This window comes from Euwallacea similis, chromosome 14 (genome assembly GCF_039881205.1).
Source record: "Euwallacea similis isolate ESF13 chromosome 14, ESF131.1, whole genome shotgun sequence".
NCBI classification, from domain to species: Eukaryota; Metazoa; Arthropoda; class Insecta; order Coleoptera; family Curculionidae; genus Euwallacea; species Euwallacea similis.
This window is the reverse complement of record NC_089622.1, coordinates 1394786-1419851: the sequence shown is the minus strand read 5'-3', so window position 1 is coordinate 1419851 and position 25066 is coordinate 1394786. Positions and strand designations below refer to the sequence as shown.

Sequence of the window (25066 nt, the reverse complement as noted above, 5' to 3'; positions counted from 1 at the left end):
CCAATGACCGTATACTCGTTATCAGCGGAACGCCGGTGACTTAACAGTCACAGCTTAGCTCATCTCTATACAACATCGATACATCATGGGAAAAACATAGATGTAAATCGCCGCCGCAGATACATTCATGTATCGATGTTGAAAATTGTCGGTGTTTTTTGCATATGCACGTGGAACATCCGCTGGGATTTCATAAGGGCTCCACTCTGTTCAAGCAATATGAGATTTCCCATACTTTTCCGAATTCACTATCACTTAATTGCAGTAAAAAATTCCTGACTCTCGGCTCAAATTACTTGTTTTATTGCTATTTCGTTTTTTACGGATACGTCGCGGATAGACGCGAATATGAACGAATTAAAATAGTAAACTAAAGAAAATTGAGATCTAGGGAGAAATACGCTGTTTAAAAATGTTTTTGGCTTCTTCCTCGACCATAGAGGGATTTATTGGTATCGATACCATCGATATCGATTTGAATGTCCCATTTTCATGATCGTATTCATAACCTAAAAATATTTTGTTTTTCTGTTGAAGGAAAAGACGCGGTTTGTTCCCTTTTGTAGTATCTCTATATTTCTTTAATTTCACTTCCCTTTTAATCGAGTATATCCTTCATTAATAAACCATGTCCAAAGCACATCCACCAGAATTGAAAAAGTAAATATAACATTCATTATTTCTACAATTTAACTTGAAATGCAACCCTACATCGCAGCTCTTTTCTTTAAGATTCATGGACAAAAAACTGTCTTTAAAACTCAACGGGGGCAGACAAGTTACCGGAATCTTGCGAGGATTTGATCCCTTCATGAATCTCGTTGTAGATGAGAGTATCGAAGAATGCAGAGATGGCTCCAAGAACAACATTGGCATGGTGGTAAGTTCAATTTAAGAACCAATCAAGTTTTTACCATAAAACTACTAATTTACATCCAAGCATTGCTTAAAGATTTGTTGGAACATCTGTAAATTATAGTCAATTCCAATTCCACTGTTATAATCTGGTGGATTACAACAGATTTTCAATTGGGATTTTGCTCAATGTCTTGTTTCGACGGCTAAATAAAGCTTAAACTCTAATTATGATAAGGGACTTTAGAGAATGAAGGCCTATTCTTGTTAGAACAAGAAGACATTCATTTTTTTTTCAAATTAGGCAAAAATTGGAGGTAAAAAATTTGTTAGAAAATAGAGAATAACTTGCATCAATTAGCCCATGATTTGTTCCATTATTGTCCATCACAAATCACATTATTATATTTACTCCTATATACTATAGATTCAACCAATCTAACAGTATGTTTTGGTTCTAGGTAATTAGGGGGAACAGTATAGTAATGCTGGAGGCATTAGATAGAATATAGGACTGTCCTCTCTGTAGTTCTTAAAGGTAAAAACGTTATTTGTAGTTGAAAAACAATCTTAAACTACAAACAAAGATTCTAGCTTTAAGCACCTATGTACTCAACTGTGCTAGAATTAAACTGTAAGATACCCATGTAGTTTGGTTTGTTATTGACACCTTTATATATTCTTAATAACCACATTTATTTGGTATATAAACACTATTTGTGAAATTCAGTGCCAAGTGATCTCAGACGTGAAGGTTACACATATTTCATAACCGCGGTGTACATATGATTTTTTTTCTACTACTAGATTTAAGTAGCTTTAATCAAATTACATTAAAGTTGCCTAAATTACGAATAAATGAAATCAAATCTATTAAAGAACAATGCGTCTTGAATTTTGTCATCAACGGGGACGTTTCATTTAACGTTTGTTGCCATGAGCAGCATAAATGAAACAAGAATGAGGATTACAACGTCATCGCTGATTACCTCACTAGGTAAGTAATGTGTGTCATTATTAACCTGTCACTCAACTGTTTTATAGCGAATAGTTGAAAAAGCGCTTTATTGTGGAAATAAAGTCGGGCCAGGGATTATTGAACAAGTCGATAAAATTGTATACTAATAAAGTTTTTTTCTGTCACTGTTTTCTAGTTATTGGTAAAAGCTCTAGAAGCACAACGATTTTTCCGTGAATAAGTAATAAATATCTGCTTCGTGTGTTCCCACTTGCATTTCCAAATATGTAATAAGTTATGGTAAAAATCCCTTTTTTATCATGATTTATTTTGTATCTGGAAATCCAAATTGGAGCACCTGAAGCAACCATTTACAACTGTAATTGCTTCATTTCCAAACTAAATCAATATTATTTCACTACATAATTTTGAGATATCACCATACTTATCACAAAAATAGTCAATGAAAGACTTATTGACTTTAAAACTTTATGTAGGTATAGTGCAAATTTAGTACACGGTGCTACATTAATAATATTGTTCACACTTAAACAAGAATCAACAATTAATACAATATACTTTGTAATACATATAGGTAACATTTAACATTTTTTTGGACATAAGCTGGTCTCATTGCAAATCAAGAAATACGAAACTCAAACTAACTCATATCTGAAAGAAACATTTACAATAAAACTAGTTTAATGTCCATTGACATAAGCGTTTGCTAGAGGTTCATTCGAACTATTTAATACTGTCTAAAATACTGTCGTCTATTAAAGCCCTTAGTATTGGTTCTAAATAGAGCTACTTTATAATAGTTCTAGTGTGAATAGGATCTATAGAAACTGGACTAAGGTCAGTTTGGTTTTTAGATATATTCATAGCATAGATAAAAAGATTAGTAATAACGCGTATAAAGCAAGTTTTGAGGCAATCTTCAACGGACTTTACTTATTTAAAGAATAAGTTGATTTCAAAACTGGTGAACAGATAAATGAAAATTCATAAGCCTCAGTTAAATTTAAAAATTTCCAAAACCTTGGATGGCTCGCAGTTTAGTTTTCATTCTAGGTAGATCCCCCGATGCACTATTTTTGGGTGCAAAGTTCCCAGTTCTTGTCGCATATATTCGCAACCCAGTGAACCTCAGAAATTCTTGACAGGTCCCGCCTGAAGCATGTTTGAACGGTTAACCTTCCTTGTAGATACGATACGCCCTACTGTTTGACCCAGTTATTTATGATTTTGGCATAATGGCATGCAGCCTGCTTAAAAGACAACTTCATCATTGGCATGATTGCGTTATGCCTGAACCGCAAGGCAAAACGTTAGATATTGGACCGCACAGCGTCGCATGTAGGTACCCAAATTCTGAACTAACTCATCGTGAATTTTTGGGATTTACTGAGCAGTTGCCTCGTAGGATCTACCAAAAAGGCCAATCAAACTGAAGTTTGTTTCGTCTGAAGTCTCCTAATGCGAGTTAGTACTAAACTGCAGGCTATCGATGGCCGTGGACCTTCATCGACCATTTAACTCAGGTTCGTGAATTCGTATTCATGTTAAGTCGTCAAATCAGTCGCGAAGTAAACTTATTCCCAAAATATACAGAGTCTGTTGAAGGATTCTCCCAAAACATTCGTTACATGCGTTATGCGAATAAAGACTTGTGTCCACGATGATAGTTCTTGTGATAGTTGTTGCTACGATGGTACATTAAACCATAGTTGCCAAACTATCGCGACTACTATCACCGTGCATGCAAGCCGGCGGCGTGATAGTTCTCTTCTGCGACAGTTTTCTGAGCCACGAAAAGCTCGGTATATAGACATCAACATCAGACAGTCACGACGCAACCGTTAAGGTGGCTCATGAGAGTAAGCTCGTGAGTCACCATGAAAGTACTTGTGGAAACTTTTAGTAATTTTTTGTTACAAGTTAGAACAGGTAAGTACGTTATGTATAGTTTAGCAATAGTATATTAGATATAGCTTACTTGTCGATAGTCTATAATAGAGGTACTAATAGAAGGACCAATGATTTAAAGAATAATACTAGATGGTTATCAAACTAATTTATGAGTCTTTTTGATGATAGCCTATGAACATTTTTAAGGCTTTGTTATTGTCACAGTTACTTTACTATTTAGATTATTAAAAACAATGGGTCGCCGCATTAGGCTACAATGATAATTGTATTTCCTAGTCTTATAGTTGCTGCAAGGGAGAATTGTCCTAAGGAGGAATAGAAGAGCCGCTGATCTACTTTTATCAATAATAATTACATTTCTATAACACTGAGGCGTCTATTAAAGGCAAATGTCAATGTTTTTTTTTCAAATAAAGGCGCAGGTAAAATTTACAAATTCGTTTAACCGCACAACAAAAGACAAATCAGTGTACTGAAGAATGACACAAATATAACATAATTTATCACTAATTATCGGAAAATAAAATTAATTACAGGGTACATCTCTGATTGGTCTGTGGGTAAATTCACATTCATACTTTATTATACACTCCAGTATTTGGATAATTATACTACGGAACACCCGATTACGTAAACACATTATAGCATAGGATTTCTACGCTAATCAAAAAAATTGGCATAATTTTTTAAGTCAAATTTCTACACGTTTCGATGTACGTAGGTAGGTCTTCGGATAAATAATCATCAACTTCTTTAGAGCAGAGCCAGGCTGAATCGGAAGTTTTGAAAAAAATACGAAAACTATATTGTAGTTGTACTTCTCAAAACTAAGTCTCAGTGTTTGATCTCTTCACCTGAGGTCTTTGCATGCAATTTTTTTGGCAGGTAGTTTGGTACATATTTAAAAAAAAAATATTTGTGCACACACGGCGAATAATGCAGTACGTGAAAATTTTGTTTCATATTGACACTAAGTATGTTTTGTTGTCGTAGTGATCATTTGGTAATTGAACGCTGTTCATATAAGTTACAATACCACACACGTTTGCAGGGATCAAGTAATTACCACCCCTTGGCAGTAGCAGTGAAGGAAGCGATTTTGTTATACGCGAAGAAATTGCAGGAGCATATTCTGATTACATGTAAAACTCGGTTACTTACAGCATTAACGACAAACTGCAAGAAGAGGAAGGACCTTGAGTCGGGTAAACTAAAGGAAGACTAATTAAGATTACGGGAAGCACGAATATAGTTGAATTAAAATGATAAAAATTTGAACATTCTTAAAGCCTTATGAGGTAAATATATATCCCTTTATGTCTGATTCATGTTCAGAACTATCGGATGATTCAAATTGAATGTGCTCAAGTTTTCTTCACTACAACGCTTCATCTCGAGGTAATGCGGATACCTACCTGTACCTGCAATGCACAAGGTGGTCAGATTTGGATTGGTTTGATAAAAAATCCCCATTTTCTGACTAGATAAAGAAAAATTAGCTTATATACTATGAGCTCCATTTTTGAGACATGTTTATTGCCGAAAACCCCATTTTGAGGTCAATCACTGTTTCGAAACTATAAGGTATTTTTTAAACACACTCTGTAGGTCCTAAATACGGAAATGCAGTTTTCGCTTTTAGACATTTTTCAGAAATCGAGCTCATGACCGGAAAGCCAATTTTTCCCCATCTATCCGGAATATGGGGTTGCTGTGTCAAAACAAACCAAATCTGATCGCTCTATACAAACAATCCATTTTGTACAACCAATATAAACTCCACTCGAAAACTGTGGAATAGCCAAAAGCGCACCGTTTGCTCCATTCGTGAGCGACGATTTTTTACTCGTGCTTGATAATGCAAAGCTACACACGTATGTAGCAAAAATTGTGCTCGAGCACCCGGTGACGGTTTGGCCAGCTGGAAGCCTCGATCTTAACCCCATAGAACTTGCGAGATCAAGTGGACGATCTAAACGAACCTTCGTAAACCCTGGTCGAATTCCGAATCTCACTGCAGTTGAGTGAAGAAAAGAGACGAAGCAGCGCTAATCAGTTATAAATGCTACAGGGAAAAACAGAGGTTTTTAGTTGTTTTATTGTTGTTGCCTTAGACGGAGATTTGCGAAAAGCAAAAGTTTTGAAAATTGTTTCACACGAGTTAACAACGTAACATAATGCCCAAATTTATGGATGGGAGCGGTGGAGGGTCGCGCAGTCAATAGCTGAAACTGATACAAAAGCCAAGTTTTCAACTCCTCTAAAAACAGTTCGAATTTGATATGCGTTTTTGGATATTCCATAATTTTCGAACAGAGCGTGTTTTCTCTCCCCCGTATTAGTTTTCCAATTATTATTATTTCAGTGGAAATGTTCCACTTATTCCCTATGGTCGAGTGGACCGTTAATTGACGGGTGGCCTGATTTTTCTACTACACACTTTCAAATTTTGCCCTCATTTTCATTTATTATTTAATGCGTGTCATTAACAAACATTTTGATTATTCACGTTTGGTCATCTTTGATTCGTACGACCAATGAACTTCGGACCGGCCAGTTCAAATCAGATTTGGCTACTCTTACCCACCTGTAGGTATTGAAAGCACAAAACCACACATCCAGAATTAAATCGGGCTTGAGGGTGCGCAACCCTGGAAGCACGAATTGGTGCACAGTTTTGCGCTTCAAAAGTTTAACAATTATTGTAATTCGAAAACGTTTAGAACCGCTAAATCTTTCAGTAAATGAAGCCTTATTTGATTTGTGGTATTCTAACTTGCTTTTGGTCTTTCGTTCACTTATAATGTTAATTGCGCTATTAAATCCTTTTACTACAATATAATTGAACTTAAATTGACAGTTATTGCTAAAAGGACGGGTACTACATCCACTAATCTAGCGGTAACACCTGTAAATTTCTTGTTAGAGACCTGTACGTTACCACTGTGCGGAAATTCTCATCGTCAAAGAGAACTGCAGAGAAATATTTTAGCTTTTGTACAACCATTAATATAGATCAAAAATAAATACAAATGCGCCATACATTCCCTTGATCTAGTAATTTAAACCCTCTCCTATAATAGGCAACACCAATACCAACATACTTATATCATCGTTGATTCATTTTAATAGTCGGTCAGGCATTCTGGGGGATTCATGTAACCGAAAACGTTCAATTCGTAAAGACTAGCGAAAGTTATGAATAAGAGGTACCAAATCATCAGGACTATTCCGAATTTTCTATCTAGTTTCCAGCCATTGTAGTGAACTGCTACGACCAGGAATGCCACCGTTGAGAGGAGCGATAAAGTTGAGTACGTTAGGCCTTATAAACCAGGAAAAAAAAATTTAGAAAAATTTTAGAACTTATCTCCAGGAGAGTGATAGAAGAAATACCTTTGCTGATGACCTTAATGTGCGATCCTGGGTGCGTAAGGGCAGTCTTCATAAACCAAGGAAGTCCCAAACATACCAAGATGTCGAACACATTGGAACCTATGGCGTTTGATACAGCCATGTCGCCATATCTGAGGAAACGTCTTACTTGCAATTCCTATCGCCGGATTTCAACGAAACTTACCCTTCCTTGATGACCGCTATACTGGACAAAGCGTCAGGGACCGAGACTCCTGCAGCGACAAATGTAAGCCCCATCACCGTATCCGGGACCCCCATTGTGTACCCTTAAATCTCACCTTATTGCGATCAAATAATTTTTTCTTCGTTCATTATACCTATGATTGTGATCATCCACACCATAAAATACGAGTAGAACGATATCCAGAGCATGGACACGAAAAATGTAAAGGGGTACCAATTCCTGTATTTCTCACTCCTGCAGTCGGGCATGGTGTAAATGCAGAAGAAATGGATGGGATATAAAACGGCCCATTTGGTTTTCAACCATAGTCCTGCTTCATCTAATAGATTGGCTCGCTACTAAAAGTTTCAACATCCTGAGGTAGGTACCTACCTGCAGGTTTTAGCAAGGGATTCACTTTAGCGCTAGGATCGTATTCTTTAGGTCTATAATAATCCTGCTGAATTGGCGCTACCACAGGCTGAACTTGCTGCTGAGGTGCAGGGACGTCTGTTGTTGCCTGATTTAAGTCGGGCCCACTCAAGGGTTCTGCGTGGAATGCTTTATTTCCAAAAGTTTATTATTAAAGTTGTCAGTGGAAGAAGATTTTCCATACCTTGTGCAGGGTGTTTTTCCGGGCTCCACTCGTTTCCAGGGCTCCACTGAGCGGCCTCTTGTGGGGGCGGTTGGGACTGCTCAAAAGAATTGTACTCAATGCCATAATTTGCAGGCTTCGGCTTGTTATCGTTTTCCAAGTTTTTGTAGCTGACTAACCCCGATTGTTCGTTGGGGGCTGGGGATTTAAACGGGACAGGCAACGTTTGCGCCCATTTCTCCAGGGCAGGATTGAAGTGGAGGACCACGCAGTAAATGGCGTAGATTATCAGCATTATTGTAGACTCGAACCTAAGAAGGGCAATAGAACAACCATCTCAATAAATGGATGTTAGTTCAGGTTAAATGTGTAAGTATGTCTTCAGCAGGGTAAGAGCGAGGTAACTTTTATCCTAAAGCGTAAATACTAAACATAGAAAGTCTTTTAAAATCCGTATCAGGGCATTAATCTATTCAATTGAATGTGAACTCACCAATTTACGTCTTCATCCACGATAACTGCCAGCATGACTAATATTGAGATGGCGTAGAACGTGGAGTCCCGGATAAGAGGCCACCAGTTAAGATAGACCATGGTACCAGTCGCTAAGGCGCAGACCGAGATGACGAACATTATATTGAAGACAGCAGAGCCGATCACTCCGGATATACCTAATGGAAATTCATGCATGTTTGATTTCCGTATTTCTGATAAAATACTAAATCAGAGTACCAATATCATCTTCTGCATAGAAAACTCCAATGATCACAGTGGCCAGTTCAGGCGCAGAACTTCCTGCAGCCATAAAAGTTGCTCCAGCCACGTCTGGAGACATTTTCAGTTCTAAAATTTGCGATTTTTAGTCATTTTTCTAGGGGATTTTTAATACGATTTACCTTCACATATTCGATCGAGGGAAGCCACAAAATATTCATCGCACACTATGGCTAGACCTATGAACATGTAGATGGCCACAATTATATGGACGATAATGCCTCCGTGCCTTCTTGTCTGCTGGGACATGATGGGTCTAGGAAACTACATAACAAATTAACTGCTAACATAACAAGACAGTAGTTAATACCCACCTGACGAATTGCAGCAGGAGTGCATTGATGCGTCGAGGTAGTTTCATTCTGTTTCTTTATCTGAAGTAATAATAATAATGTTCTATATTTGCGCACAGTTAAACTGGATTAATGCGTAAACACAGACTTGTTTATGTTCATAAACAACAAATTTAATTATTCATATTATTAATGCACCACCTACATACCGCATCATTAATTTTTCCAACTGCACCTTCTGCCAGTACCATTCCATGCTCCAATTTCGAAGTTTCATCAGGTTTCTCATTGAGAACATCTTCTAAATCTAAAGATTTGTGCAGGTGCGTTATGGCAGATTCAACCTTTGAATGCTGTTTCTAGTAAAAAAGATGCTGTGTCAATGTGATACATTTCCCCATAAGTTTAATACCTTGTTGTTGCTTGCGTTTTTGCTGGGGGTCGTACTGGGGTGTATTTGACTTGTAGTCTCAGAAACGCTGGTAGTGAGTGGGGATTGCAATTTTGCATCTTTATTATCGGATCGTACTGAGACTATGTGAATGATTGAGTAGACTAAAAAAAACACCGATATCCTAATGAACTTGTGGCGCCCGGATCTTCTCATGTTCTGCAAAGGATGTATAGGCGTTATAATACCGCACTTTTTCCTGCTATAAAAACCGTAAAGTTTATGTGTCCGAACATCGAGAACAGAAGAACAGCACAACCCGAATTAATTTGCGCACTTTTGTAAACCTTCTTAATAGAAAAATATGATTTTTCCAGTCAATTTTAAAATTTGTTATAGAGAGACAAAATGAGACCAAAAGACCTAAACAAAACGTCGTTTAGAGAAGTAGTGAAGTTCGCGAGAAATCTAAACATACATTAGGGGAGACGGACCTGTAGCGCCCAACAGGCGCCATATATTGAGCCACAGCAGACCTCAAGTCGCAATACAGGATTATTACCAGTCCTGGACCACTATGGTGCACAAAATTCATGAATTTCATGTTCTTTTACAATTGCCAATATTTTTCAGTATTAAGTATAAGACTGGTTTTGTCCACAGAAAACGCTAGGAGTAAATCAAATTCCAGTTCCATTTACATTGTACAAAATTTCTGCCCTCTAAAATGACCCAGAAAGCTTTCCATTAAGAAACAACGAGGAAGTCAACCAACTTTCTCACGTTACTAGGCGTAAGTTGTGCCATTCAGTCGGGTAACTTATCGATTAAATTTCGTTTTTCAATTTGGGGCCATCAATCATTATTGTCCCTCGACAAACTGTATCTGCAAAAAATAACTTAAATATCTATCGCGAGTGTGTTTATGCAGATTTGAAATAGTGCAATATAACACTAAAGCTGATTGAAATCGATAGATGCATATAGGTATTGATAACAAAAGAGTTAGTTTTCATTGAGATGCAACAGTTTACAATAAGTGAAAATGATTCAGTTGTTAATGCATACGAATACAAATTGATTCATTTTTAATTGTTGTATTGGGCAGGTTATTGCACTTCTTAGCACGTAATTTCTTGACAAAAAAGTGAATGCTGACGCATTAAAAAGGGATTTTATTAATATAAGTTTATTGTAGAGAATTATATAACAGCATGCTGTATATATTAGAGCTAATATAGGTAAGTAAATATACACAAGGCTTCAAGTACATATGTTGACGTAAGTTGTTCATTTACATATCTCCCTGTAAACATCAATCTTCATACCACCTTTTTCCTCTGCATTATCAAATGTACCGTGCATATGTCTTATCATATAATCATCCATCATGGAAAATACCGAATACATCAAAATTATGTCCAATATACCTCTGACACATATAAAACTTATTCGTTGTCCAAACCCTGATCAATTTCACCCACAAAGAGCATCACTTACCGCAAACGTGCCAACTCCGTCAAGCGATTTACTTCTCCATCAACGTACTTACTATTAATGGACTTACCTAACAGCCCTATTGACTCAGATCCAGTACTGATTAAAATCAATCATCAAATCACAACCCTAAATGATTTTTTTACGTTGAACACCGAGATTGAACTTACCTACACCGATATATTGAACGGATTGCAAGAAGGAAACTTTGAGAGTTTTCCTCGACGTTAGGCCGATTGGGAAAACTAATGGAAATGGAAAGACGGCGTAGCCGCGGCAGCTGCTGGCCGGAAAACCGACGCATGCGGAAGAATGGAAACTGTCGGGGATTGGAATAAGGCCTGATCGAGACAGTGGTGGAACATCACAATCTCGTTAGCGATTTGGAGTTATTATTAATCTAATGGATATCGGGCGCGTAGTGCTAAGTGAACTCGATTTGTTGAAATTAATTTGTATACTGATTTCGAGTAGCCTACTCTCACTCGAAGTGGTGGGATCGGTCCTGTCCAAGGACCCGGGATGGGTCTCGTCAAGACGTAATATGTACCATTAGAAATACTTAAGTACCATTGGGAAAAAAAAATTATTCTGTGGTGCCTAAGTATTTGGTAAGTGCCATTGCTTAAGTTGTAGGAGGGTGGGAGGGAGGGAGGGTTGCTCTATAAATTGAGTGCGAAAATAGGTTTACTCAAATTAGTGAGAAAATTCGAAAAGAATGATATTTATGAGAATGAGAGAATGATTTTTAAATGAAGTTTAATAAGATATTTTCGGTTTTCGGAGGAGGGAAAAATTTACGTCTCTGATCATTAATGCAGAAAAATCTGGTATTTTTTGCGCAGCGAAATCACGCAATATTCTCAGTCACAGCCAAGTATTATCCAAACTTACTGAACAACAAATAACACGTCGGTTTTTTTTATCAACTAAAATACATGCACATCCTTTGATTTTATGCTTCTCTGATAAATAATCGTTGTTTAGTAACAATGCAAGCATCGTTCTGTTAAATTTAACGATAATTATCAAGCATCAAAGGCGGGCTGGTTTATAAAACTTTATCTATTTTTAATGCAATTTTGATGTTCTCTAATTTTCCCTTTTTTAAAGTTTTAAGAGTTGCGCCAATATTAAATTTATCGCATTCGCAAGGAACGCGAGATTTACGCGTATTTTTACGTAAAAGTGCTGACACATCGCAAAATAAGTGAGGCGGTAAAATATAAAGACCCGAGTGGTTTGGTTAATGTGATTTTGTGTACCCTATAAAGAGTAACCAATTCGTTTAAAAATATCGATAACTGAAGGAGGTATTACCACCCCCGTATGTTTGTTACGGAGTGTCTGCGGATCTATATGAATTTTCCTTATCTGTAAAGCATTTTAGCATAGAACCTGTACCTATACAAGTGACACGCTCACGTAACGTCCTGTATACATTTAATTTTTTTCAACTTTTAAATTAAAAGAATGAAAACGAAGGAAGAAAAATGATTGGGTTACTCGAATTTGTTGGTCGAAAACACCGATATGGTGACAATAATACTATTTCCAATCAGATCGCAGCTGTCGTGTATCACATACGTACCCTACCATTATCGAAATCGATCACATCCTACACGTTTATAAGTTGCTTTTATATTTTTCGGTCGCCTCTAAACGCCTACTTTATCAAAATCGTTCACCAAACTATAAAATCAACCCAGGCTCGATATGTTGTTGACAAAAACTAAACAAATATAGAGAATACATATATTTGGACCAAAAAAGTAAAACAGAAAATTCCTACAATCAACAAATTAACTCGTCATCAGGCAATCAAGTTTAGTTCAGTCATTTATAATTTCAATCATTTATAATAACGAAACAGAATGTTACCTAACGAGGATATTAATCAAACTTGGAACAGAACAACATGGAAAATTTCTAAATTCGACAAATGAATACTTCATTACGCAATAAAGTTCTAATTTCTTTAAACTATATATAGTAACGAACCAGAATGTTACCTAGCGAGGATATAAACGACAAACTCATTATAACTACCTACTCAAAGAGTAAAACAGCGCATTAAAAACGGATTTATTAAAACCAAAGTTATTTTCACACTTCATTACGCGTAACCGTTTTTGGCATCAAATATTCGTAAAACATTACATTCCTATTCAACCGAATAATAAAAATCATGGGTATACCCTACTTTATGTCAATCTAATACTATTATAAAGGGCAGTATTGAACAAACTAAATACGAGTCTAGAATAGACATTAAACATCTGGAGCTCATTTTACAATTTTCATATCTTTTAGTTCAGTCATATACTGTCAAAACTAACTCTATGAACTTCATAGATAAAAATAACAATAGCACTAGCTAAAAGTGCAATTCTCCTACATTACCACGCACCTATTCCTCTTCTCCTGATCTTCGGAAACAACCTCCGAATAGATCCCCTCTCCGTGGATCTCACTTGTACTGTCCTTATATCCAATAAGTTTCGGTGTACTTGTGTTCTCCTCAGAAGTAAATTTGCTTTTCAAAAAAGTTAACGGACTCGAAATATACGACATGAAACCAGCAGCAGTTTCAGATTTGAATCGTTTGGCTCCCTCGGGACTTTCACTCCTCTTCCTCTTAACTCCGTAGATACGATCAGTTGAATCTCGCCATGCATTTGGATCGTTAAGATCCGATTTGTTCAGGACGTTCTTAAATGCTCTTTGCCGATAGGAATCGTTCAGAGGCCGTATTGTTTTTCTTGCCGAAAGCGGTCTGACGGTGACCCTCAAAGATCGTTCACGGCTGACATCCGAGTAGTCTTTGTCAGCACAAAATAAAGACTCATTTTTCAAATAATCCACTCTAGTGGAATCGCTTTGTGTCTCCGCCCTTGTTGAAACGTCTTCAAGATCTATTGATTCAGTAGTATCGTTGAGATTTTCTGGAGTCGGTGTTGGTGCCACAGAATTGTTTTCTGATTCTGAATCGATGGATTTCGGAGTTTTAGGCGTGGGTATATTTCTCGTATGAGACCTACGGGTTTTGCATCTGGACTGCACTGGTGATCCTTTGGCAGAATCCATGTCAGAATTTTCGTCAAACTGCAGCTCTGGATCAGGTTCATCTGACGATAAAATTAAAGCATCCATTTCCACTACCTCTTTGGCGGTATCACTGGATTTTGAATTTTCAGGTTGAGCTACCTCAATCTCTTCAGTCTTTGGTTTGCCACTAACATCCTCCTGCTCGTTAGCAGCCTTTCTGCCAGACTTCCTCCCTGTTTTAACCACTTTCTCTCCTTCAGAATGTCCGTTTTTCTTGACGCTTTCCTCTTCAATTTTATTTAATTCATGACTTTGAGCCTCTTGACCATTTACGTTTTCCTCAAGCTTCGCCTTTGAAGGATCATTAGAAAATTTTGCAGATTCGGTTTTTTTTTCTTTCTTCTTTTGAGGAGTTCGTGAACGGCTTCTTTTCTCTCGTACGGGTATAGCTTTAGAGGGAGTTTTTATCGTTTCTTTTCCATTGGTTACGGATTCGGCATTAGTGGGATCTGTGTGATCTTCTATTTGTGAACCATTCTCATGTGGTGGCGACGGTTGCACTTGGGTCTCCATTGTTAGCCCTTAAAAAAAACCTGGGATTACTCAATTTCACATATTCTAGATTTTATTAAAATCATTGTGTGATTTAATGAAATAGTAGATATGATGTAGTCGTTATAAATTCACCCCTTATAGGGTAAGACTCTTTTTATAAAAATATGATTTTTCCTGTGACGAAACCAGATTATTCAAAAAATCAATTTACTGAATTTTGTCTTATTGCCTACATTCAGAAATATCTCAGTTGTTTTTATCTCCTTAAATTTGACCCGTATATTTAGGAAACACCCTGTAGGGCGCATTTTTTAACAAAAATATGGAAAATGTAAATTAAGTAAGGGCCTCCTCAATTAATTTTGGGCCCGGACACTAGACCTGGGTTAGACCAAAACCAAAATGCTTTAAAATTGAGTACCTAGACTTTGAAAAACATTTAATTCAAAGAAAAATACAAAGATTTCCCTAAGCAGAAACGCACCTCGAAATCGCTTATCACAAACCAATTTCTTAGTGCCGTTACGCACAGTTTTCCTCATTACAAACGCGGCACGGCAAGGTCTTCGGCCTGGTACTACTACGGGGAACATTATTTAAAATTTAAAATCCCAGTCAGCTAGCATTTAGTAGTACTAAAACATGTAAAAGCTTCTACATGATTGTACTAACCGGAAAGAGAAACTATTTCTTAGTGTAGTAAAAGTTGTACTAATCAGTGTACAATTCGAGACACAACAACCACTTAGAATGCGGTACTACTAAGTTTAGATTAGAAAGAAGGGTCTGAAATAAGTTGCGGCGTTGTTTAAGGTTGGGCATCCGCTTGCAAGTCATCAACGCGCTTAATTACAAGCCATGATTGTTTTGTGTTTTCAGATAACGACCACGCCTATGTTGGTAATAAAGGCTATAGCAGACTGTTATTGGCTCATTGTAAAGCTTGCGTTTAAGTAATGTTGTAAGACTTGGATAGCCACCCTTAAACAGACGAATGGTGGCTAAATATATAAAAATACTACAAAGGCAGTACTGCCAATTGCTGTTGATTTTGTCGAGTAGGTAATTGCAGCTTTGTGATAAATATCGGGAGAAAATGGATAATGTTGTAGAAATAGTCTGTATTCTTCTAAGAGACCTACGTTATAAATCTTAAGTAGTAAAACTCAGCCTGCGGTCTTAATGATCTTCGTCGTCAGACCTTTAAACTAAAATGCAAAAACTTTAATTACACCAAACCGCCATAAAACGAAAACAAATCCAACTCACAGAGGCAGTTACTGTGGACACTAGCACACAAAGAGTCAGACTAGGTCGAGTTCACCCATGGTTGGGCAGGAATGTACGTTGCTGACTGGTTTGAAACCTCAATACCGTGGCTAAGTGAAAACTTCCTCATCGCCTGGTAAATTAGGAAAAAATAAATTCTAATCTAAGTTAAAGACGTCCCTGACACAATTATCCTTCGAAGTCCTTTTTGCTTTATCCAGATTTTTCGAAAGACTTAACCTCTTAGCCCATCCATGAACCAAGTCAACTGTAGCAAAGTAAATTCCTTGCCCACCATGGATGACCTAACTCTGTGTGTTAGTATCCAGGGCAGTTTGTCGCCTTTGTGAGCTGGATTTGTTTTTGGCAATTTAGGGCAATTAAGGTTTCTACGTTTTAATGTAAAGATCTAATAATGCCTGAAAAGGCAAAACTCAAGTAACCTATTATAAGATCTGTAAGGCTACAGAGTGTATGTTTTGTAATACATAGATAAAAATGTTCCAAAATCTTGGAATTGAAGGTTGCTCTATTTTTGTGTAATTGTTTACGCTTATGTAAGGCCACACTGGCGCAAAATGTAGAATTAAATAATTACAGTATTGAAGTACACTCTGTATGTTTTGAATGGATAAGCACAATAGCTACTATCCCCTTACTCTTCTAGAAGATTTGCTGAAACTATTAGATACAAATACATCAAGCTATTCTTGATAACGTATAGAGACAAAGTTGAACCTCAATAATTGGTATTGTTTAATGTATATTTGGCGCTTAAAAACTTCTTGAAAATTATAGGTATAGACTTGGAAGTATATGCTTATCTCATAAAAACCTACCGACATTATTGCCATTATACTAGAAAATAGATACATACCTCTTAATCTTGATATTTTCCTAATATACCGGCAAATAATTCAATACAACCCAGTATGATTATCTCTCTATATAAACAAACAAAACCAACTTGGGAAATGCTAAAATGGCGACTTGGGAAATGCTAAAATGGCGGACTAATTAAAAAAATGAACGAGATATGTCGTTGAAATTGACGTGATTCAGTCATTTGTCACATAAGGTTAGTAAAAACAAATTGGAAATGTGGCGACACTGCAATTGGTAAGTTATAAATGGGTTTTGATTAAAGTCTAGTTATTTTTATCTTGAACTCTATATATTATTAACTTTTATAATTCTGAAAGTTATTCTATTTTTATTCTTGAATTAAGGTTATTGTTGCTTTATATTATATATATATCATTGCACATGTTTGAGATATTTCAAACAAAAACAATACTTCTAACCTCACCTTTATTTTACTCTCTTACTTTTCCATCAGAATGTGAAAGGGAAATTTGACGAATTGTAAATATCTGCTTCCAATTTGTGACTTTCCTCCTTCCATTTTACCACTCTCATCCAGCTCATCCTAATTATTATGGCACCGTGTTCAACAAAATGTGGGAAAAACGCAATTTTAAAAGTAGGTGAGACAACTTCATTAATCTATAATTTTGTCCAACGCTACTATGAACTCTTAGAGACCAAAAACTGGCGACGCATTATGCAAAGAATGCTTCTTTGAAGCATTTGAGAATGAAATACATTTCACAATTCAAAGAGCCAAACTATTTCGGCCAGGCGCCATTGTGGCTGTTGCAGCTTCTGGAGGCAAAGATTCAACTGTTCTCGCATACGTCTTGAAGCTATTAAACGAGAAATACAATTATGGTTTAAAGTTGGTTTTGTTGTCCATTGATGAAGGCATTACTGGCTACAGGGATGACAGTTTGGATACAGTTAAACAGAATAGAGATGACTATGGAATACCTTTGAAAATTATGTCTTATAAGGATTTGTATGGTTGGACTATGGATGAGATTGTAGCACAGGTGTGTGTCTAAGATATTACTAAATTTAGCAGTTCGAGTTAGTGCTTGTTTGTAGATAGGGAGGAAAAATAATTGCACTTTCTGTGGAGTGTTTCGAAGACAAGCTCTGGATAGAGGGGCTAATTTACTGAAAGTGGATTATTTGGCAACTGGACACAATGCTGATGATATAGCTGAAACTGTGCTTATGAACATTCTTCGAGGAGATTTGGCCAGATTAACTAGGTGTACCTCCATAATAACCGTTAGTAAATACCATTAAAATTTTAATTAAGTTTCATATGTTGTATTTCAGGATAGTGGGGATGGAATTCCTCGGGTTAAACCTCTAAAGTACACATTCGAAAAAGAAATAGTCATGTATGCCTATTTTAAAAAATTAGTATATTTCTCAACTGAATGTGTCTTTGCTCCAAATGCCTATCGAGGGCATGCTAGGGTACTGCTTAAAGACCTTGAAAAGATTGATCCAACAGTTATAATGAATATTATCCAATCAGGTAAATTCTGTTATTATAAGTTTTTGTTTAGAATCTCACGGTGGCAGGTGTTTTAAGGTGAAAATCTGAAAGTTAATAAATCAGCCAAAATTCCTACATTAACTCGTTGTACCAGGTGTAATTATATTTCATCACAGGAAGTGTGTAAAGCTTGTATACTGTTGGAAGGACTGAATAAAGGTCTTCCACGGTTGGGGATTGGCAAATCTAGCAAGGTTAAGAGAATATTGAAAGACAACGATGAGAATGAGAGAATCGAAAATAACAAAAATTCACTTAAAATGACAAATAGTTGTAATACAGAGTGTAAAAGTGAGACACAAAAGTCGGGGTGTTTATGTAATAAAGCACTGGCGAGTATAATATAAAGTTGCGTGTTTTTTTTCCCTACACCTTATCACATCCACCATAAAGTCCTCATTTCTTCCATTTCTGACTCTTGCGTTAAATGTGAGATTTAAATTCATTTTTTGATGATACCATCTCAGACAACAAAGAATGCAATGTTTTTCGGTACCTAGTGCCTACATTCCTTGCATGTATTACCACTTTTACTGGTGAAAAAGATTGAAACTACTGTGTCTGCAAAGAGCCTAGATTAAAAAATTACTTTCCCGCCAATAATTGCAGTTCGCAATTTATCAAGGTTCGGAATCAATTTCTTCGTGTATCGTCCCTTTCATCGTTCCATTGATTTTGACATTTATGCAACATTTCGCTTTTGATTTCACCCTTTTCTCAGTGTGTACCGCACGACAGTGCCTTTTCCTCAATGTGTAGGTTATTTAGTGGTTTACACGTCTTAACGCATTTTTCATGAATCCATTAAAAGGCTTTCAGAGGGTAAAAATCCTTCAATAGTTTAAGCTGCTGATGCCTTTCTGAGGGTATAACTGGGGCATATAACAAATGCTTGAGAGGCGTTAACCAAGCATCGAGACATAACCTCAAAAATTACCCCCAATTTTTAGACTAAATTCACTAAGTGCTAGATCAAAAATTCCATTAATTGCATAAGAAATTCGACTGCCATTAACTCTACAAGCATACGTATTAAATCAGCGTCTGTTCCAGAAAAAAATCAAACCAAAAATAAGAACATGGAAGCAGGGATTGTGCTATAATTAGTTTCCGGCTAAAATTAGGTGAAACTGAATTCGTCGGTTATTTAACTTACTAACGTTTCACCAACTAAACTGGTGTTAAGAAAGTGAACATACTTTAACAAACGTACATCTTATAGAAATTTTTGTTCGTATATACATATCCCCAGGCTCACCATCATGAATTCTGCTGGCTGGGTTGTAGATGAGAATGAAGAAGGTAAGAAACAACTTTGAAATTATAATTCTAAATATTGAAAATACCTACCATAGCTCTTCATCTTTAACTTATTATCAAGTCGCATTTTATTCTAGATATGAAAAATGCTCGTCTTGCTAAAACGGATAGGCATCACGCTTTTTGCAAAAAAGAATGGTTTGAAATGTATAAATCACGGCCGTATTCTGGAAATCAAGGTAGTCAGTTCCATTTTCACCTAAACCCTTTCTCTTTATACATATCAATTACGTCCCAGTGTAGTTTTTTCTGTTGCAGTTTACACCTAACTCGAAAAGTGTAACAAGACACACTGTGATCTCTCATTTACGTCTGATCAACATTTGTTTGTGGTAGGTGTTTTCCATTGATTCAATTCATTAAATCATTCTGTAATGTTGATGTAACATCCACTAATGCATGCAGTTAGGTCAGTACTAAATCTGCTTAAAAATTGTTGTAGCTATGTTTATAGACATAGATCAGGACGAAGCATTGGCAGAGGAAGATTATTCCCAATGGAACAATCTGCCTGATTTACTTCTTGAGCAAATTTTTGCTTACCTTTCCATCAAGGAGAGATACTATGCAAGTTGCGTATGTAGCAATTGGAATAGGATATTTTACTTGCCTTATGTATGGAGGGAATTTGTGCTTGAGGACCAAACCTTAACCAGGAGCAAGTTTAATTATTACCTGGGGTGGCAGGTAAAGAAGCAGATACTTGTAAACAATAATTTGATGCATGATAGTATTAACATTCTCTGGATACTGTACGTGTTTAAATTGGATGTCAAACAATAAAACGCTTTATTCCATTCAAAAAAAGGCTGAAGTTTTGGATGCCAGGCATTACCTTTCAACTGTGCTGTGTGTGGAGGAATCAGTACCTTTTACACTTCGAATCAAAATGGTGCCTGCATAATCCTACATATACATCTTATATACAGAATAACATTGCGGAAGATTGCAGATGGCAATCCTAACGTCGGCCTTTTCTTTAATGGAATAACACAACTCAATGCAAAAATGTAATCAGTCCTTTTTAGCTTCAATACTTTTAGTTTTTGACTTTAGGAAACACAATATTAGGTGTTTGTCACCCGCCACAGCTAAATCTAATGGGGTATGGCCAAAGTTGTTCTTTTCATGTATAAGAGCTCCTTTATTTACTAAGAGTTTTACTATCGGGAGTTCTCCTTGGAATACAGCCAAATGCAGAGGGGTAAATTTATCATAATTGAGGGTATTTACGTCAGTCCCATGGTCTATTAATAGCTCCACTACGTTCTTCTTCCTTTCTTGGCAGGCAAAATGGAGGGCAGACCACCCCTTAGAGTCTTTGAACTCAGTCTTAGCTCCTTTATCTAACATCAACTGTAAAATATCAATGTTGCCCCACAGGACAGCCAATTGTAAGGGCGTTTGTTCATGCCACCCTTTTCTGTCGATTTCAACCCCTGCTTCCAATAGCAATAAACTTGTTTCAAAGTGCGCGTTCCTCATAGCCAAATGCAAGGCAGTGTCTCGTTGATTATCGACAGCATTTTTATCCACTCCAAGCCAAATAAAATACTTGACTAAATTAACTTGATTTTTTTCTGCAGCCATATGGAGAACAGTTCGATCTAACTGCCCCTTGTCAGTTATATCTCCTTCTTTTTCCAGAATGCAGGTAATTACTTCTTGATTACCGTTGATAGCTGCCTCATGAATTACAGTGTTCCCATTCTTATTTCTCCAGCAAGCCTTAGCTCCCTGCTGTAGTAACTTACAGACAACAGTTTCGTGGCCATTGCGTGCAGCATAGTGGAGAGGGGTGTTTCCATCGGCATCTTCAGCTTGAATTTTAGCTCCAAAGTCCAGCAATTTTTGTACAATGGCTGTGTGGTTATTGCTAGCAGCACAGTGCAAAGCTGTCTTTTTAGATTTTTCATTCCAATTAATAATTAAATTGTTGTACTTTAGGATAGTTGTTAAGGCATTCAAATGCCCGTTTCGCGCAGCCAAATGCAAGGAAGTAAAGCCCCACTTATCTTTTAATTTTAAATTAGCCCTTTGTCTTAAAAGTAAAACTATTATGTCCTTATGACCTTTTTCTGCAGCCCAATGTAGGGCGGTTCTACTGTATTGTCCCCGATGGTCAATGTTGACAGTATGCTCTAACAGTTCCACCACTACAGCTTTATGGCCCTTTCGGACGGCGAGATGCAGAGGAGTGTTACGATGGATATCCCGTACTTGCACATTAGCACCTTCGGTGCATAAATAATTCGTTATGTCTCGGTGTCCTTGGTCTGCAGCTGCGTGTAGAGGTTTTTTTCTGTTTGGACCAGTAGTTTTATTACAGATATAGTTTTTGTCAAGCGAAGATATGAACACTATATCCCAAAGCTGACCTTTGAATGCCGCTTCGTACATTGCTCGAGATATCGCAGTTGTCGATGGTACCGCAGACTTCGCTTTTCGAATTCTTTTCTGAGGTGCATTAAGTTGACTCAATGGAAGTTTTACTGCAATCTTCACCTTCTCCAAGCATCGGTCCAGTATTTCACAGTTTGGTGTGATCAAAATAAGTTTTGATATGCATTCTTTTTCTAGTAACATACTCATTAAATTCTTCAAACATTTTTCGTGTTTTGTTAAGTGACAACTTTGAGTCACCTCACAAACTATCAGTTTCTTATTGAAATCCGGCCACTCCTCTTGCTTCTTGACAAAATCACATAACTTCTGCCACTCGGCGAAAATTTGATTTTTTGGGTTTAAATATCTTAAAAAGTCCTTCTGCAGGGTCAGTTTTTTCAGGATTTGCATGATTAGAACTGCTACAGGTTTGGTATCAGTGGATTCTAAAACTAGGAAGCTTTTTTCATCGTTGCCTAAAAATGATTTCATCGATTCAGTTAAACTGCTCTCGAAATTTTCCAAACCATTAATAAATGTTGTAGATAAAAGACGTAATCCCATTTCACTTGTTTGGTTGTTGTATTGCATACACTAAATATTCGGTTTTACAAAGAATTGTTCGATTTTAATTACTGCGCACATATTACAACACTATCTATATATTAAATGAATCATCTGATAGAAATAACTATTTATTTATTGTTAATGGTCGCAGTTGTTATCTACCTCATACATTCGCTGCGGTTCAACAGATGTACAAATATTCAGGGTCTCATAGATAAGCTCGTATATTTCATAACATAGTTAAGAATATCGGGGAAACACAAAACCAGCTTTTGTGTTATAAAGGCAATGAACCTCGTGCTCTTGTTATTAGTGCATCATATAATTTCTCCCGTAACCCTGATTATTGCCTTGTACGACCAAAAATATATATTCATCATTCAGATCGCCTCGTGTTACTCAGAAGTTTCCCTTCGGGTAGGAACAAGAAATATCAGAAATTTTAATTTATCCGAACCGCTTGGATGTCCCAGAAATATGCAAAATACTCAGGAAATCTTAAAAACTTCTCCTAAACTCACTTCAAATGAATGAGAAATCCGAAAAAGTTGCTAATTGTTACAACTAATAGAAATGTGAGATTAGCGAAAAGATTACTACAGAATTCACATCATTAATGCAACTTATTTTCACTTCCAGTACGTCCTGGACCATCTCAGAACCTCCCTCTGCCTTCAAACAATCGGCCGCAACATCAAAAGACTCATCATCAGACCCATGTTCAACTTTTCCAACTTATACGAGTTCATGAACATTTTGTCCTGGTATATAGAGAAGCAAATCACTAGGAACAACGAAGTTATTGGTGTTGGCAACAACATCTATCACCTAAAATTTACATTTCCCTGCGACATGAACGAGGAAGAGGATGAGGATAGGGTGCGGCTCTTCGGCACCGGGGGCAAGTTACTAGAAGGGCTCAAGAGACTCATGAGCAATTTGACTAAACTGCAGAGTCTGGAGTTGGTTGATTTGATGCTGGAACCAAGCGAAGCTCAGTTTTTGTTAGACGAAGTCTGCCAGACTTGTTGTTTAAGCTTGAGGAAGCTGAGTTTGGTCAATACAACCAAAACGCCATATCAGATATTGCATGTTGGAGTGTTTTTGAATCTTTTTGTAAGTTGCTTGCTAAGAAATAGTAAACTGTTGCTAAAATGGTGTTTCTAGGAATTACACATCAGTCCTCAAAACCTGGGAAACGACTTAGTGGAATTATTGGGTTTCACCAATTTAAAGCACTTACATATAGTACAGAATAAATATACCACTGATGGAGGTTTCATTAAACCTGTTTCTCCGTCTAGTTGGAAAAAGGTTCGATTGCAGAACCAATGCCTGAGCGTGCATTTGCAGTTGGAAGGCAAGGAAAAAAGTGTCAAATCTATGGTTTGGCAGGAAGGTGCACCAGTTCGAACCATCTTGTATGATTCACCATATATTGGGGTAAGTTTTAATGATAAAAATACAATACGTGGTACTGAAGTTCTTGTTTCAGATATCGGCTGATACTCTAATAACTACCATAGACCTGTTTGGACAAGATCTAAGAACTTACGGACATTTGAATGTACCCAAGTTTCAAACGGACAAATCTTTTTCGGATAGAAACGATGAGAATTTGGTCTTGCTTATTAGGTCTTGCAAATACCTTACAACCTTGGTTAGTTCGGACTTTTTCTTATAAGAATTATTTTTTCCTGTCAATCAAATGATCGGCGAAAGGTTGTTTTACTAGACGAAAATTCGATTTTATTGCCTTAATTCCACTCATATCGGCTACAAAAAACAAAGCTACTATAAATCTGCTAAATTAACAGATAACCATTTTTTAATTCCTATTCTAGGTAATAACAGAAAAAATCTCTACTTCAACGGTACTCTTGCTGGCTTACACTGGACGCAATTTGAAATGGCTGCACATTCGCGAAAATGCAGTTCTTGACAAATGTGATTGGCCCAGAAGTTTAGAGTGGACCGATGAATTTTACAGTTGGTTAAAAACCAACAGCAAATTGCACGAGTTGGTTGAGAAAGAGGTGTCTCAAATTTTGGGCTATAGATGGGCATTTTTAAGCGATGATGAATTCAGTAGGTTAGAAGTAAATTTGCACGACTTTTAGTGCAGATTATCACTCATATAAGGTTTAGTTAGATTTATAAGGGAGTGTTATATATTGGCTGTGTTGAGTAAACGTGATTTCTAGTCGTAGATTTAAGTAGATACATAGTTATTTTTAAGACTGATCAATGTTATTAAAACGTCGTAGTACCTGTACTTTGATATATCGAGTGTTTGTAGTTTTCTTATTTGATACGAAATAAAAGCTAATTTTTACTTTGGATTTTTAGTTATTAGCTTTATTCACAATCATTCGTTCACCTTACGATTATTCAAAAATAAGTACGTCTCAGTAAATATTTATTTATACCTACGTAAATAAACAAGCTGTATTTTCACGAAAATCAACCTCAAAAACTTCAGGAATATCTTAACGAGATGATTTGAAATAACGTCAAGCATTACTTGTTTTCTAATTGTTTTCCACTTACTCTACCTTGTTATCGTATGCACTCTAGCTAGACACATCAATTTGAACCCTGTAACTGTGGTTGATTTCGAAAAAAATCATGAAA

General features: G+C 36.7%; 6 protein-coding genes across 11 annotated transcripts; 3 read left to right on the top strand and 3 right to left on the bottom strand.

The window, feature by feature from the left end:
- Positions 1-506: 506 nt before the first annotated feature.
- SNRPG (small nuclear ribonucleoprotein G) lies at positions 507-1505 on the top strand. The gene is made up of 3 exons (XM_066396979.1): positions 507-660; positions 733-880; positions 1317-1505. The coding sequence occupies exons 1-3, from the start codon at positions 629-631 to the stop codon at positions 1365-1367; spliced, it is 231 nt and encodes a 76-aa protein (XP_066253076.1). The 5' UTR covers positions 507-628; the 3' UTR covers positions 1368-1505.
- Positions 1506-3875: 2370 nt separating this feature from the next.
- On the bottom strand, positions 3876-11318 carry LOC136413442 (probable sodium/potassium/calcium exchanger CG1090). Of its 2 annotated transcripts, none has more exons than XM_066397000.1 (13): positions 11046-11318; positions 9400-9597; positions 9197-9346; positions 9009-9068; positions 8817-8958; positions 8653-8763; positions 8414-8591; positions 7942-8231; positions 7719-7886; positions 7480-7665; positions 7326-7428; positions 7142-7272; positions 3876-7070 (listed from the first exon to the last, which is right to left on the bottom strand). In XM_066397000.1, the coding sequence occupies exons 2-13, from the start codon at positions 9592-9594 to the stop codon at positions 6871-6873; spliced, it is 1914 nt and encodes a 637-aa protein (XP_066253097.1). In that variant the 5' UTR covers positions 9595-9597; positions 11046-11318; the 3' UTR covers positions 3876-6870. The 2 variants fall into 2 exon arrangements, with proteins under 2 accessions (XP_066253097.1, XP_066253098.1); XM_066397001.1 differs by having other exon boundaries at positions 10946-11054.
- A 1630-nt stretch (positions 11319-12948) lies between these two features.
- LOC136413421 (splicing regulatory glutamine/lysine-rich protein 1-like) lies at positions 12949-16775 on the bottom strand. Of its 3 annotated transcripts, none has more exons than XM_066396972.1 (3): positions 16625-16763; positions 14963-15058; positions 12949-14504 (listed from the first exon to the last, which is right to left on the bottom strand). In XM_066396972.1, the coding sequence occupies exons 2-3, from the start codon at positions 15018-15020 to the stop codon at positions 13270-13272; spliced, it is 1293 nt and encodes a 430-aa protein (XP_066253069.1). In that variant the 5' UTR covers positions 15021-15058; positions 16625-16763; the 3' UTR covers positions 12949-13269. The 3 variants fall into 3 exon arrangements, with proteins under 3 accessions (XP_066253069.1, XP_066253070.1, XP_066253071.1); XM_066396973.1 differs by having other exon boundaries at positions 14963-15055; positions 16625-16757; XM_066396974.1 differs by lacking the exon at positions 14963-15058 and having other exon boundaries at positions 16625-16775.
- Positions 16776-17070: 295 nt separating this feature from the next.
- Ctu1 (Cytosolic thiouridylase subunit 1) lies at positions 17071-18507 on the top strand. The gene is made up of 5 exons (XM_066397313.1): positions 17071-17230; positions 17289-17639; positions 17695-17883; positions 17935-18139; positions 18197-18507. Exons 1-5 carry the CDS (start codon positions 17186-17188, stop codon positions 18505-18507), a joined length of 1101 nt encoding a protein of 366 aa, XP_066253410.1. The 5' UTR covers positions 17071-17185.
- Positions 18508-19107: 600 nt separating this feature from the next.
- On the top strand, positions 19108-24767 carry LOC136413660 (uncharacterized). 3 transcript variants are annotated; one of them, XM_066397341.1, is made up of 7 exons: positions 19108-19462; positions 19558-19659; positions 19935-20167; positions 23072-23548; positions 23600-23875; positions 23928-24092; positions 24277-24767. In XM_066397341.1, exons 1-7 carry the CDS (start codon positions 19423-19425, stop codon positions 24550-24552), a joined length of 1569 nt encoding a protein of 522 aa, XP_066253438.1. In that variant the 5' UTR covers positions 19108-19422; the 3' UTR covers positions 24553-24767. The 3 variants fall into 3 exon arrangements, with proteins under 3 accessions (XP_066253438.1, XP_066253439.1, XP_066253440.1); XM_066397342.1 differs by lacking the exon at positions 19558-19659 and having other exon boundaries at positions 19109-19462; positions 19923-20167; XM_066397343.1 differs by lacking the exons at positions 19108-19462; positions 19558-19659 and adding an exon at positions 19679-19812 and having other exon boundaries at positions 19923-20167.
- LOC136413367 (putative ankyrin repeat protein RF_0381) lies at positions 20439-22497 on the bottom strand. Its single transcript, XM_066396884.1, has 2 exons — positions 22393-22497; positions 20439-22341 (listed from the first exon to the last, which is right to left on the bottom strand). Exons 1-2 carry the CDS (start codon positions 22454-22456, stop codon positions 20495-20497), a joined length of 1911 nt encoding a protein of 636 aa, XP_066252981.1. The 5' UTR covers positions 22457-22497; the 3' UTR covers positions 20439-20494.
- Positions 24768-25066: the final 299 nt, after the last annotated feature.

Excerpts from the sequence above, each read along its gene's own strand:
- SNRPG (XM_066396979.1), top strand. The coding sequence starts at position 629 with ATGTCCAAAGCACATCCACCAGAATTGAAAAA. Across the intron at positions 661-732 it reads CATCCACCAGAATTGAAAAA|ATTCATGGACAAAAAACTGT; the intron begins GTAAATATAACA and ends CTTTTCTTTAAG. Across the intron at positions 881-1,316 it reads AGAACAACATTGGCATGGTG|GTAATTAGGGGGAACAGTAT; the intron begins GTAAGTTCAATT and ends TTTTGGTTCTAG.
- LOC136413442 (XM_066397000.1), bottom strand. The coding sequence starts at position 9,594 with ATGAGAAGATCCGGGCGCCACAAGTTCATTAGGATATCGGTGTTTTTT. Across the intron at positions 7,887-7,941 it reads GGAAAAACACCCTGCACAAG|CATTCCACGCAGAACCCTTG; the intron begins GTATGGAAAATC and ends TTGGAAATAAAG. Across the intron at positions 7,273-7,325 it reads ATAGCGGTCATCAAGGAAGG|ATATGGCGACATGGCTGTAT; the intron begins GTAAGTTTCGTT and ends ACGTTTCCTCAG.
- LOC136413421 (XM_066396972.1), bottom strand. The coding sequence starts at position 15,020 with ATGAGGAAAACTGTGCGTAACGGCACTAAGAAATTGGTTTGTGATAAG. Across the intron at positions 14,505-14,962 it reads TTGTGATAAGCGATTTCGAG|GGCTAACAATGGAGACCCAA; the intron begins GTGCGTTTCTGC and ends GTTTTTTTTAAG.
- Ctu1 (XM_066397313.1), top strand. The coding sequence starts at position 17,186 with ATGGCACCGTGTTCAACAAAATGTGGGAAAAACGCAATTTTAAAA. Across the intron at positions 17,640-17,694 it reads TGGATGAGATTGTAGCACAG|ATAGGGAGGAAAAATAATTG; the intron begins GTGTGTGTCTAA and ends GCTTGTTTGTAG. Across the intron at positions 18,140-18,196 it reads AATGAATATTATCCAATCAG|GTGAAAATCTGAAAGTTAAT; the intron begins GTAAATTCTGTT and ends AGGTGTTTTAAG.
- LOC136413660 (XM_066397341.1), top strand. The coding sequence starts at position 19,423 with ATGAATTCTGCTGGCTGGGTTGTAGATGAGAATGAAGAAG. Across the intron at positions 19,463-19,557 it reads TGTAGATGAGAATGAAGAAG|ATATGAAAAATGCTCGTCTT; the intron begins GTAAGAAACAAC and ends ATTTTATTCTAG. Across the intron at positions 20,168-23,071 it reads ATTATTACCTGGGGTGGCAG|TACGTCCTGGACCATCTCAG; the intron begins GTAAAGAAGCAG and ends TTTCACTTCCAG.
- LOC136413367 (XM_066396884.1), bottom strand. The coding sequence starts at position 22,456 with ATGCAATACAACAACCAAACAAGTGAAATGGGATTACGTCTTTTATCT. Across the intron at positions 22,342-22,392 it reads ATCTACAACATTTATTAATG|GCAACGATGAAAAAAGCTTC; the intron begins GTTTGGAAAATT and ends AATCATTTTTAG.